Source organism: Staurois parvus, unplaced genomic scaffold, assembly GCF_062004578.1.
Source record: "Staurois parvus isolate SC_StPar_1 unplaced genomic scaffold, SC_StPar_1.0 ptg000021l, whole genome shotgun sequence".
Classification (NCBI taxonomy): domain Eukaryota; kingdom Metazoa; phylum Chordata; class Amphibia; order Anura; family Ranidae; genus Staurois; species Staurois parvus.
Window position 1 is genome coordinate 14,684,124 of NW_028317817.1, and position 14,331 is coordinate 14,698,454.

Below are 14,331 nucleotides of genomic sequence, written 5' to 3' on the forward strand. Positions count from 1 at the left end.
GAGCCATCAATGGTTACTTTTGTGAGCCTCGCTATCAGCTAATTGCATGATTTATCTTATCAACTTTCCTGAATGCATTTTCCCAGTTGAGCAGCTGCACTTACTAACCAGAAAGGGGAAAAAAATAAGTAAAATGAGAAACACGTTGATGAGAGATTTTTTTTTTTTTTTCCAAAAGGGACGCCTTTATCTAAAACTGGATATTAGCACACCTTTGGAGGAGCATGTGAAGGCAAAGTGAGGAAAACCCATTTGTAGTACTCTTCGAACTGATGTCACATGCAAGGCAAGGACATCACAAGGAGGAGTCAGATTACAGTAAGAATGGGCAGTGCAGCGTACAGGCAATGCTAGATCAGACAGGGGATTGGAACAGGGATAAGACTTGCTGCTCAACACTCATCCTAAACACAAGAAAGCACTGATCGCAGAGCCACTGCTGGGGACATTTGCACCTCCTGAAGAATGAGAGAGCCTTGCTGCACATGACAGGCTTGTGCTGGAGTTAATGCACAATAGAGAGCAGACAGCCTTGTGATTGGAATGAGAAACATAATGTATTTTGGTAAGTGCTGTGCTTTTGTGCTATTATGCTTTGACTTGTCCATTGAAAAGCAGCTGTTTTGACGTGTGCACAACCATTCTGGGCACCTAGCTTCCAGCACTTTGCCTGTAGGGTTGCTGGGTTTGTACGTGTGCAGTGATCTGCAATGGCTAAATTTCACAGTTTCCACTACAGACAAGGGTGGATGGCTCAATAAACTTAGCTACATATTTACTTTAAAAAAGTAACTGAAAAGCCAATGAGCCACTTAAAAGGCAGTCTTGTCCTTTGTGATTTGATGTTTTTACCTTTATGTTTACCTTTATGTTTGCCTTTATGTTTGCCTTTATGTTTGCGTTTATGTTTGCTTTTACGCTTGCTTTTATGTTTGCTTTTATTTATCAGGGTTGTGTATTCTTTAGACAGGAGTTCCACCCCTAACGAAGAATAGCGTTTATCACTTTTATGACCAGCCCAGCTATACAATTCATTTGTTGTTTTCAAAAGTCTATAGAGGGCTCAGCTCCAATTTAATAATGTGTCAGTGAACAGCCTAATATCAGTTAAGTTCTGGAAAAAAAAAAGACCCCCAGGCTTTGCAAGTCCCTGGATCTTCCGACATGCTACATGCTGTAGTTTGATTGTGTCACAATCTCCCCCAGCTGTAGTATGCAAGGTTTTGCACTGTCATTTAGCAGGACAAGCACCTCTCTTGTCCAAAATAATGGTCCTTACAGTCAGGGCTGCTCATTTAGCCAGAAGTTTCATGGCCACAAAATCCTTGACATGGTTTCTTGTAGTAATTAGCTCATTTCATAGACAGTGAAACTTTATGCTGCATGTTTACTGTGATAATTGGAGTATTCTCTGAAAGCAGAGCAGTGTTTCAGAATGATCTGATTGTGTGTGTTTCTCAATAAGTAACATATGCTGAACGCTGTTTTTTTTTTTGAGAAAAGTTAACGCCCCCCCCCAAAAAAAACCTTATGTCAGTTTGCGTGGTATTGTATCAGAGGCTCGGATATAATTGTGTAATATTGTAACATCTACATTGTCTGTGCGTTAGCTGGATGACAGTTTAAATATTTTAATGGAGTGAATGCCTGAAAATGAAATGCTTACCTCCACAAATGACTTTCCAGACCTACATTTAAAGTAATCAGATTCTGTTAAAAAAGGAAAAAAGCGATTTGTTTAACTGATAGCAACCATTTAGAATGCTTAATCATGCAACTGTGGTCAGCTAGTAAAAGGTTAATTTGATTGGTTGCTATGAACTATTGCACTTTGCAATAGTTGTCTGTGCATTAGCTGGAAGACAACTTAAATATTTTAATGGAGTGAATGCCTGAAAATAAAATGCTTACCTCCAAAAATGACTTTCCACACCTACGTTTAAAGTAATCATATTCTGTTAAATAAAACAAAAAGGGATGTGCATAACTCATAGCAACCAATTAGAATTATTCATCATGAAACTGTGGTCAGCTAGTAAAAGGTTAATTTGATTGGTTGCTATGAACTCTTGCACTTTGAAAATCATTATTGCACTGCCTTTGTGAGTAAGCTCATATATATTGGACTTATTCATTATGCTAATAGCTCTTTAAGGTGGATACTTTCATCAGTAATGGTCAGGAGCAGTTCGATTTTAGTTTACTACTGTCATATCATTTAGCAGATGATTTCTGATAGGTTGACATGGTTTTCTGCACTCTGCACTGCTTACCAACTAAGCCCAAATTTAAGTGAAAAGAGAACAAGACATAGCTAATAAAAAATGCTGAATGGTTACGGTGAGATCTATCAGCAGACCATAATAGCTGGTTGTGTCATTTGCATCTTTATATTACCCTTCAGGCATTTTAAAATAGTAAGGGCATCCAGGGCAATGAGACAACACTTATAGAAAGAAAAAGATGTTAGGAAAACGGATACTGTGCAGAATTTCCTTATCATTAGATTCAATGGTTACTTGAGTATAAGCTAGTGATAGTTAATTTCCAATTTAAGTTGACTAAATCCAGGCTGAAGCAATGGAAAACAGTAGTAAGGGGAAGCTCGAGCAAGTGACATTTGCAGCAGGAAAACAATAGCAAGGAAAGAAACACTAGAAGTCATGGAAATATGTTTGTGATGGAATTTGGTTAATAGCATTGTAGAATGTGAGTCACTGAAGGGCAAATGAAGGATGGATTGAAACATTCACACCTCGTTGTTTGAGTACACTGCATGGGGATCCTTCATAAACTATAAATTTTCTCATAATTGTCACATTTCACACTCTTCACTAGCATCCTGGAGCAATTATTTTTGAATGCTGTCAGGAATTAGAGTACAGGTGCTACAATAAATGTTTAGAGCTGAATGGACAGTACATTTTGTAATTAACTAATAGCTTAGGAGCCTGTGCCAAGGTAATATACTGTAAAAACTGCTGAATTGCAAGTTCATTTCAATTTCCATATTATTCTAGGAATATATATTCAGGTTTTACTTGGACTGGTTGTGGGCTTTTTATAGAGTCCATTTTTTTGGATTGTTTTTTGTTCAATAGTTTGCATATAGTGACAATTGTAATCATTATCTCAAGATAATTATATGGTTTGTCTAAGCCAATAAAGACCGAGGTCACTCGTTTTATTCTTAAATGTTGGAATTGTTACCAGTATATTTGGCACCCACAAGGTGAACTGTGCTGATAGCCAGTGTCAATTTAGGAAGAAGCAGATGATAGGACACATGGACACATCATATATACACTTTAATTGTACAAGTGATAACTTTTTTATATAGTACATTGAATCACTGTCAGTGTAACTGTTTAAAAGAAAAGTAAAAAAAGATGGTGTAAACATTCTTAATAGAACAGTAAAACCAGCTTATGTTTGCCTGTCACAAGTGTTATAGCAGACATAAAGTCTAATACGACTTTTTTTTGGCCTGGATAATACTCCTCAAAGTGGTAATAGACCAAATGTAACCACTGTGAAAATCCACTTAGACTTAAACTCTACATCTTTGAGTTTTCGAGTTTTTCTTGCTCTGGATGATCTAAGGTTTCACACTGTGCCGATTTATGGATTAAAAGTATTAAAGCTGTAAAAGCAAGAGATGGAGGTTAAACATGATACTGATATTATTGGGTGTATTTGTGATGGTGGATGTGGAGGATGTAAAACATGTAACTCAATAGGTGTTTTTTTTAAGTTTTTAAGTTCACTTCATTCTTATTTAGCTGGGCTTCATTGATGCTAGTTTTTGAAAGTCCAACATATTCCATTCTTCAATACAGGGAATGATAAACTGATCTCATCAGTCCCTGCCCTCTGGAGCTTACAATTTAATGGAACTACAACAGTCATAACAACACAATGAGCGACTGCCTGTCTTTGTAGGGGATGGTTAAACTATCATGTTTTTAAGTAGTATGTATGTACCAGAAGTCACATGAAAGATTCATGGGTCTTTTTTGCTTGTATAGTAAATATATTTTAACAGTTTGGAGTTTTGGCAATAAAAATCATAAATGAGACAGATCTAGAAGAGAATTTTTACTTGTTGTAAAATTAAAAGTGACTATTTAGAAAGCAGTTTTTCTTAGAATTAGAGGGTACTGAAATACATTGAAGTATGGCAAAGGATACTTGAGATAAGTGGACATATATTATGAATGCTTGGTAAACACTGACAGTTTAAAAGGATCATGAAATCTATTAAAAGTTAAGACACACTGAGCTTAACTATGTATTTTATTTACTATGGGAGGAAGCCAGGGTCCCTAGAGGCTGGCAGCACAAATATGAGAACATCCAAATTGCATACAAATAATGCTCTGGCCATAATTAGACCCAGGACCTCAGTGCTGCAGGGCATTCATTAATATATATTGTATACTTTCTATGTTGATTTCCACTTTGATCACATAAGAAGGCCAATGGTGAGATGAGATTTCATTTCACCAAAGTTCAGAAGTAAAGGTGAAGCAGGCATGACATCAAGAGAGTGATTTATGAGATGATTTAACGCTGGCCAACGGAATATGTATACACCTCAAGCACCCAATCAGGGACAAGGTAATGTCTGTTTTTATTTTATTTCCCTTAAGCTGATGTTGGTTAGTCAAAGAGAGCAGTACATCACAATTTATACCTGTTTAGAGGCTGCTGTTTATTATTTAAATTAAGCTCCCAATGCATATATTCATTGAAACCATTCAAAATGTAAAAAGGGAACCTTTCCTGTCTAGCTGTCAACCGGCTTTTGGCTTGTGTCAATGGCATCAGTTTACATAATATCTGAGATTATTCAGAATATATTGACAGGTGCATCTGACATGCAGTTGACTTTCTTCTGACCTGCGTTTGACCTACTTCAAGCAGGATTTGCGCTATCATAGACTTGTAGGGAAATGCAAAACCTGTTTGACACAAACAAAATTCAATTGACATAGGTCATCATGCAGTTCTCTCAATTGATATTCCTATTCTAGAGCACAAAAAATTATATTTATTACCTATTATATTCTATGATTGGAAATGGTATTCAGGTTTTCATGGTGCCCAGCTGAACAGGCTCAAATGTTATTTATTGCCACGGGAAAATGAGGTATAGAGTTTAATGTCATGTCTTTGTAAACATTCCACAATTAATTGTTGACAGTTGGGGATTGACCCTACTGATATTGAGCAAATTTTGAACATATCATAGTTAAAGCCAAAAGAGTGTTTGCTCCAACCGCACTCCTGCTTTCTGCGTCAATTTGCAACTTTCTGCTGCAGTACCCAATGCCATGAATCCATCTTGGTTTTAACTTTAGTATAATTATCAGTTATTGAGTCCTTGACAATATGGCATTGCTTTTGAGGGAAAACTAGCAACAGTGAATGTTCCACCATATTGAAGAAGGCCATGGAGGTTACTAGTCTCAAGTCAACTTTGTTCCCTGGCTCAGAAAAATCCAGCTTGCAGGTGGACTGATTCACACCCTAGGTGATGACCAGCAGATAGTCTTTTGCAAACTCTCAGGTAAGTAGTCACTGTCACTAGTTATCTTTTTAATATAATAAGGCACTTGACCTTGAATGTAAGAGAACACTGCTACGTATGCTAATAATGTAAGGACACACTCCACTGACCACTAATTTAGGTACCTCCGGGATACTGCACTCTGTAAACTGTGTTGAAAGTTACATACTTTGTGTCACTGCACTTTGTATGCCATGTTGTATGTTACAATATCCAAACTGCTGTACTACGTATGCCGCTGCATGATACGTAGTTCGGACTGCTACATTTTATATACTATGCTGTGAAAAGTATACTCTTGAACACTGTGTTCTGTGCATCCTGCTGCACATTTAATGTAGTTTACTGCACTTTGCACACAGGGCAATACAAAAGGCATGGAAGACCACTATATAATGTATGCAGTTTTCTAGATGACACAGCAGTCCACTCTACACTGTGCATTGCTTTACATTACACAGTTTGGATCACTGCAGTATATGCTGTGCTATACACAACATACCTTAAATTATATCTCTTTGTTCGGTTTGCAATATGCCTTATTCCCAAGACTACTGAACCGTATACACTGTGCCTTACATTCATACCACTAGGAATTTATTTTAGGAATTGGGAATGTCATCATATTCTATAGATAGGCACACTTTTGTTTGTTTCCTTTAAGCCACAGGGGACACCTAGTAACCTTATAAAGACGTAACAAAGCAAGTTAAGTAATGTATAAATAACATTTATTTTGTCACTATCCTAACATATAGTAATTACTTTATCACAAAAGAGGAGTTATGTTTTAAATCTGTAAAAAAAAATAAACCACTCTCACCTATCAGTGTCATATGGCTGCCATAGAGATAAGGGATAAGGGATTTTATAATTGTCTCCCATTTCCATTCTCTTTTCACATGTTCGTGTGTCTTTTAGTCAAAAATCACAACAGACTGATATCTGTATCTTACAACATTTCTACACTTATCTAAGCCCTGGTTTATTTTATATTTTTTTTTTATTACAGGTACTTATGTAGTGCCATCAATTTATGCAGTGTTTTACATATATATATTGTACATTCACATTGGTCCCTAACCCTCAAGGGGTGTACAATCTAAAGTCCCTAACTTACATTCATACATACACATACTAGGACCAATTTAGACAGGATCTAATTAAACTACCAGCATGTCTTTGGAGTGTGGGAGGAAACCAGAGTACCCGGAGGAAACTCACACAAGCACAGGGAGAACATGCAAACTCCAGGCAGGTGGTGCTGTGGCTGGGATTCTAACCAACGACCCGAGTACTGCCAGGAGGAAGTGCTAACCATTTAGCCACTGTACTGCCCACATCAGAATGCGGGAAACTTTCAAAATGCACTGCCCTTGTGATCTGCAATAATCTACCTTGCAATCCGGTTGCAGTGCATTTCCAAAAGTAGTACATGCACTACTCTTGGTGTGATGCAGTATAATTTGAGTCTTTTAAAAATGAATGGGCTGAAATTCCACCAAACTGATTCACATGTGAATTGCACAGGAATGCGCTACGCATTCCTGTGTGATTCATGGCCGATTTATAGTGTGAATCTAGGGAATGTTTGCTATTGTGATTTGTTAACTTACTAACTTTACATTTTTCAAGGCTTCAATTTCACTTCAGAATTGTTAACATGCAAGTAACAAAAAGATGAGATTTTAATGAAATACTTAAATACAATGCTCAGAACATTTTATTAACAAGAAATGCCAAGGTCACAATTTTCAAAACCCTCATGGAACTTAAGTGGCCTATAGCATCATATATGTTGTCTTTAGTCACATTTATGGAGACAGGAATGTTTGCTGACCGGTCAGTTTTGGGACCCTTTCCTTGAAGAGTCAAGACCCCTTTCTTTGAGAGAAAAAATGTTCTTCTAATATTGTGCTAAAACTTAATTATGCTCACTCACTTATTATATGGTGCTTTGTGAATAGGTAGGCTTAGACTTGACAGACATGGTACACTGAAGTTGGACAAAGTAAATCTAGCACTATGTTTATGGTCTGTGTATATTGGTATGTAGTTCTTGTCTTCAAGAGTCCAATGTTGTTAGTTTTTTGTATGCAAATGAGAAAGTATCTCAAAATGTTCCTAATTCATAACCTGTCCTTAACACTTGATCTGGCCTCAATTCTTATTCCTAACACCAATGTTACCAGTCCCACATTGAGATTTCACAACAGCAAAAGACACTGGTTCATGTGTATAGAGTGCATATGATAAGTTTTTGCCATTATTCACTAACTGATGTTAAGTTATTAGTACATGTTCATGAAAAATAATTTTCCCAGTGTCCCCTCATTTGTTTTTCTTATGTATGGACAGCTTAAGTGATTCGATGCCTTATCTTTCACATTAAATCTCCAGAAGACTGAGTGGAGCTAGCAAGCTTAGTGAGAGCTACACGATTCTCTTTGATCAGGGAAACACTCCTAATGCTGTGAATGTTTATGATCAAAGAGAAGCACATAATGCTAAGAATGTAATTACAGAGATCCTCTTAAATCTTTATGGATACATGCCCTATATATACAATCATGTGGAATTCCTAGGTGGAAGTGGAATCTCCTTTTTGGAGACATAAACACTGTCATTGACTGAGGGTTAAAGGGTATTACTTAACATGAAGACATGAAATGTTTCCATGAAAAATATGAGAGTCTCTAATTACACAGCATAGGTTGTTTTTCATAAGGCTTTCTCTCTATGCAAAGGGGACTTGTGTTCAGTAGGGAACCTACATGCAAAATGGTCTGTATGCATTACAATTTCCTTTGGCAGGCTTGCGTATATTACAACCTCATGCTGTTGAGAATGAATAATTAGAAGAATGGGACAGAGCTCAAGTCTTTATACACTACTGAATGTAATTAAATACAGGACTATGAAATAAAGAGAATTATGGACAGATCAGACCCAATTATTACATTGATGGGCAAATACTGACTTCACATGGCAAAATAGTGAACTGGCAAAAAATAGTCCAAAGACCTCTTGCCAGTTCATTATGAAGTAGACTGTTTGGGGGATTCTTCATGATTCCCATGCCCAAGTGAGTAAAGACTTCCAGTTTCATGGATGATCTCTGTTCTCTCTATTTCATCTAATTGAATTTTCACTTTTAAGGCTTCTGGTACTTAAAGCGCATATCAAAGGAACATTAAAAAAAAGAAAACATACTCAGTACATCTCTGAATATATATGTTGTACATTTGCCTGTGTTTTATTCCTAAAGGTCTGTAAGTACAGAAAAAAACTGGTAATCTGCTTGAAATGCACATGGTCTGTGTGTAGCACTCCATTAGGCTACTATTTGTTCAATTTAGTTTTTGGTCTCTTTGTAACCAGGGAGAGCACTATTTGATTAGCTAAGTTTCCTATGGGCTCTGAAGGTATGGACTCAATTACTTCTCCCTGTCTCCCAGGGGACCCTGAGACATTGTGAGTTGGAGTACATGACCTCAGCCTGTATGTTAATATCTTCTCAGCCAATCCCTGATCAATATGGCAGGTGACCAGTAGGGGGCTGAGGGTGGGTATAAATGGGCTGGAGTGCAGAGGAGAAGGTCTCTTGTCCTTGAGGAACTAAGATCCAGCCTGAGGGCTGTGGTATCCCTGGGAAATCTGTCTGCAACTACAACCACCTTTATTGAGGTCCTGGTTATTGCATGGCTAGGGGACCTCTGTTCTACCTTCCCAGAGTATTCTGCTCACAGAAAGCCTCCTGAGGATCCAGGACACAGGCGATTGGAGTACAGAAGTGACTGACCTTGCAAATGGCTATATTGAGTTCAGAAAACAGTGAGAGCAAGCCTTCTGGATCTAAAGACCTTCCTTAGCTTAATTGGGAGATCAGCAGTTACCATTTTGTACACTCAGGACAGCATTCCTGTTGAGGAGTCCCTGTTTTGAACTGTTCATCTATACACTTCAAAAAGGGTGCCTTCACCCTGAAGTTTAGTGCAGAGATAGTGTCCTCATTTTTTAAGTTTACCATTACTGGAGTATTACTAGCCTCCCCCTCACCCTATCCAAGTTCTACTCCCCTAAAAAAAGAGCTGAGCAGCCTGTTTTACTGACTTAAGTGTGTGGAAATGTTGTGTGCCTGGCTGCTCTGTGCTTATCAAGGAATGAAACCCGGGATCAAACCCCCAGACCAAACCAGCCTCTTCACTACATGTGAATGGGGGAGGGGTTGGTAAATGGCAGAATCCTTTCCCCCAATCACAGACCATGTTACCTTAAGTGAAATCAATGAATAGGCTTTTGTCAGTGGATGAGGAAAGCTTCTGAAATGCATTGCAGCATTAGACCAGAACTTTCTAACCCCTGCAGCTCTGAAAGTTTAGAGCTGTGAAGAGGACAGGGCATCACAGGACAGAAGATTTCTTCAGGAACCATGAGCCCTACAGGACATACAGGAAGGTTATGTGACTACAGCAGAAGGTGAAAATAAAATGTAACTACACTTCTGCTTTAAAATAGTACTTCTTTCTTATCATATCTCAGCTTCTTTCTAAAAAAGAGAAAGCAATGTCCTTGTCTGTACTGTTATGTTTTCAGCCCTACAGGGACTAGGTCTAATACAGAATCAGTTCAGTTCTAGCTAACATACCAAGGTAATGGTCCATACAAATCTCCCAAGATCTTGCAATTCAGTTCTCTACACTTAGCTAACTGGTGCATATATTTCGGAAACTTTTTAGATTAAATGCAAAACAACAAAAGGCTGAAAGCTAATCAATCAACAGTCCAAGTAAACCTGCTATAAGAGAAATCTGAGGGTTATGATGAAGCCAGTTGTCTGTCTATTATGTTGACTATTTTGATTTAATTGTTGACCCAGAAGAAGTATGTAGATCAGAAAAAAAGTTGTGTATCTGCTAACCAGGCAGCTTGCATTTTCATAAGCTTTGAACAGAAATGGCAACCTCCTTGTTTCTCTTGTGAAACATTTTGCTCTGATAGCTTGGTAACTGAAGTCTTGCACTCTCTACTTTGGTCCCATGGTCGATACTTTTTTTTAAGCTAATTATAATTAAAAGGAAAATGAGTGAAAGGACCTGGTGGTATTTCTTACCAATGCACATACACTTGAAATGTGAGAGTAGTGTGGGCAAATTGTTGGTAGATTTGAGAGAATTTCAATGTATTTGCTTACATTTTAATTATTTCTGTAATGCCCTACCACATGAGGTTGCGAAAGCAAACCAATGGAACATTTATTGAATTCTGATCAGAGGCTGTATATGTTTTTGGCCTTAGAAGCAAGGGGTAACACCATGATCCTGATATTGTTTTTTTTTTTCAGCTGGTGATTGCCTTTACTGTAAAAGTGATCTGAGCAGCTTTGCAGCTGCCTGATCACTTTTACAGCACTCAGCAAGGACAGCCCCCTGATGCTGCTACCCTGCTACTCGGGTTGGCTGCACATAGAGTAGATGGAGGAACATCAATTCCCCAATCTCCTCTGTGACTAATGAATCAGGTAACTAAGAGGATTTTGTCACTTCCGGGTTTGGTGCTGTTTTTCCCTGGCCAGTACAGCCAGGGAAGCATCTGATCAAACTATCTGTGGTTGATTAGATGTTTTGAAGGGCAGAGGAGGGACCAGGGGTCTAATAGACCCCTGATCTCTCTATAAAGAGTACTTGTCATTGCTCAAAGCTATCACAAGGTGCATGTTCACCCTTCAAAGTTCAATGAAAAAAGTGTAAAAAAAAATAAATTAAATTAAAAAATAAATCAAAATAATAAAAAAAAATGCAAATGTATAGGTTTAGCACATATATGTAAACAGTGGTTGCACCACCCATATGAGGTATCACTGTGAGATTCTGAGTGAGAGCAATAATTCTAGCACCAGAGCTTATGTTTAACTCAAAGGCGATTGGCCTATGGACAATTCTAGGTACCCTAGTTTGCTGCTATTTCACAGGCATGTGCAATTTTCAATATTGACATTTTTTGTATCTATTTATTCGACACAACATATTTATATTTTACAAAAAAAGGGTATTATATTGTATTTGTGTACAATATTTTTTTTTTTCATAAAATTTGTGTTTGATAAATGACTGCGTGAATATTATGTGACATAAAAAATTGTAAATAAAAAAACAGTCACCATTTTATTCTCCAGGGCTTTCCGAAAATATATAAAGTTTAGGGGTTTCAAGTCATTTTCTAACAAAAAAATGCACATTTTAATATGCTTGTGAAAAATTAAAAAATTGCCCTGGTTACTTGATCCCCTTACCCTGTGAGCCCCCCCTTTTTTTATTTAGTCATTCTCACACCGCCCAGAGCTTCCTATGCTCCCCCCATCTTTTTTTTTCTTCCTTCCTTTCATCTTTCTCTCTTTCCCCTTTTGCGACACCAGTATTCTGATACCAGCATGTTACACCAAGATGACTGGTTTCATCTTATAGAGTCAAAGTATAGAGTTGAAGCAGCACAGCTGCCTGAGTTGTTGCAGAAAATGTCTTTAAAGATTCTTAGAGACGCTTTCATATGTTTGTTTATGCTGTTCATTTTCACTGCTTGTCTTCTTGCTTGTCTGACAAGATTTGGGCATGTGTAGAAGTCACAATAAACATATATTCAACCATAAAAAAACTCCCTGGTAGATTAAATATCTTTCTTAACATTGATTTAGGAAGTTGAAAGGTCATCTGAGGGGCTGGGAAATATTTTTTATCCACTACAAGGCAAAATTATCAATGGTCACTTTGGGAGGTTTGTTTTGCATTCCTTATGCCTGGTCATAAAAAAACAGATGCCCTTCCTAAAATATTTTAATAGATAGACTCTTCTCTTACTAGGTTGAAAGGTGAATGCATTAATGTATAGGAAAGGGAACAATAGGTGCCCGTTACAGTGAGATTGTTCCATCTTGTTGGAAAATGTGTTTAAATAAAAATGAGTGATAGAGTTGTTTCTTGGTATCTCTTCATAGGGAAACCCTAAAAAAATGGTATTTGCCCATCCATTGTAAGGTATAAATAAATCAGGCACATTGCTTGTCATATTTGGGTCGTGTAATGTCTATCTGTACACCCAAATTACTCAAATCAGAAAAGTAATCCTAAACTCAGTCCATCATAGAACTGAGGATGTATTGCAGCAGGTAAAGATGTAATCCCAAGGGAAAAAAAATCAAAACTACTATAGTGCAACTCTCAAATCAGACCAGCCTGGACAATCTCACCATCCATCTCCAAAAAACAAGCAAAAAACAGAAGGATCACAGATAATCCAGTACATCTAATAAAAAATGTTAGCTCATCTGTGGCCTAGGTCCAACCAGATGACCCCTTTCATGACGGCCAGCAGCTTGGGGTAGACTGTGCCATGTGATAGATCACCTGAATGGCTGTAGCAAACCCACATACTAGATGCATGCAGAGGAGTGTTTTGCTGTTATGAGATGTATGACAGATCCTCCCTTTCCAGGTCACTGAGGTGGCAGCAATGCATTTCGGGGCAGTTCCCCTTTCTTAACCCTTGAGACAAAGTTAAACTTTTATTGGAAGTGGCCTTTCTCATCCTAGTTTACTATGTAAATCTATGTGGTACGTTTACAAATGTAACATTTTGAAGTCTGGCACAGGGCAGGCCTTCCTTAAACTATGCTTTTACAAATTCTGGCAATGTATATTGGGAAGGATAAGTTATATAAGACGTGCATGCAGAGAGCAATGTGGCTGTGGACCAAAGGTTTTATTGCAACTTCACAACATGGCACATGCTGTTTTTTCAAGGTTTTTTTTTCATGCATTGTTTGATTTTGGCCAAAGTAAAATTACTCTTCACCACTTGAAAAACTTGGCAAGCATAACAGTATTTCAGCAGCTGTAATGAAGTTTAAGTATGTGGAATTTTATTTTATCTTTTCACAAGCTTATCATGGTCTCATGTGCAGACACTGTAATATAAACAGACTGGAGGAGTTAAATAAATGGCTGTCCTCATTTTTTTTCTCTTCCATTTCTAAAAGATTAGTATTGGGTAATTATCAAGTATTCCAGTGCCACTTGTGTCTAGAATCCTCTTTTGTGTATGTAAAAGAATATGATGTTATATGAAGATGTATTATTGTGTAAATGCAGAACCCAAATGCTTGTTATTAGAGATGAGCGAATTATTCAAAAATTCGGTTCGGCTGATTCGCCGAATTCGCCGAATAAATTCGCTTCGAGCCGAATATATTCGCTGCGAATTTAACTTATAAAAAGGGTGTTTCTAGGCTTCAGAGAGCCTTTATATTAGTGCAGAACACTGTACCTTTAATTTAAATGCCCTTGGAGTCTGCTGGGGAAGAGAAATAATACTGTCAGTCAGTATGACATGCAGATGAGTGCCGTCGATCTTAGAATCACCGCACACTTCACTCATTTGGGCAGTCACGGGGCCAAAACCAGAGTGTGGAGCCACAGTGTGGCGGTGGAGGCAGCAGCAATGGGAGACCATACAGCACCCTATGACAAAATGGAACCCACCAGCAGTGTGAGGAGACCTGAAAGTGGCACATGGCAGAGTGTGGCGATGGAGACAGCAGCAATGGGAGGCCGTACAGGGACCCATGACACACTCTGGACCTGGCAGCAGCATGAGGAGGCAGTACAGGGGCCCATGACAGATTACGGGCCTGGCAGCAGCATGAGGAGTCGGTACGGGGGCCCATGGCAGATTACGGGCCTGGCAGCAGCATGAGGAGGCGGTAC

At 38.1% G+C, this 14,331-nt stretch overlaps 1 protein-coding gene across 5 annotated transcripts in view; it reads left to right on the forward strand.

Moving 5' to 3' along the window:
• Positions 1 to 293: 293 nt before the first annotated feature.
• Positions 294 to 14,331, forward strand: part of ZNF385D (zinc finger protein 385D) — a 431,010-nt gene continuing 416,972 nt past the window's right edge. For 2 of the 5 annotated variants that reach the window (XM_089691039.1, XM_089691049.1), the window contains exon 1: positions 303 to 565. In XM_089691039.1, the coding sequence (XP_089547165.1) occupies positions 544 to 565 (22 nt within the window). In that variant the 5' untranslated portion in view covers positions 303 to 543. Of the gene's footprint in view, positions 566 to 14,331 lie in introns of all 5 variants that reach the window. The other 3 variants (XM_089691066.1, XM_089691034.1, XM_089691058.1) reach the window with 3 other exon arrangements.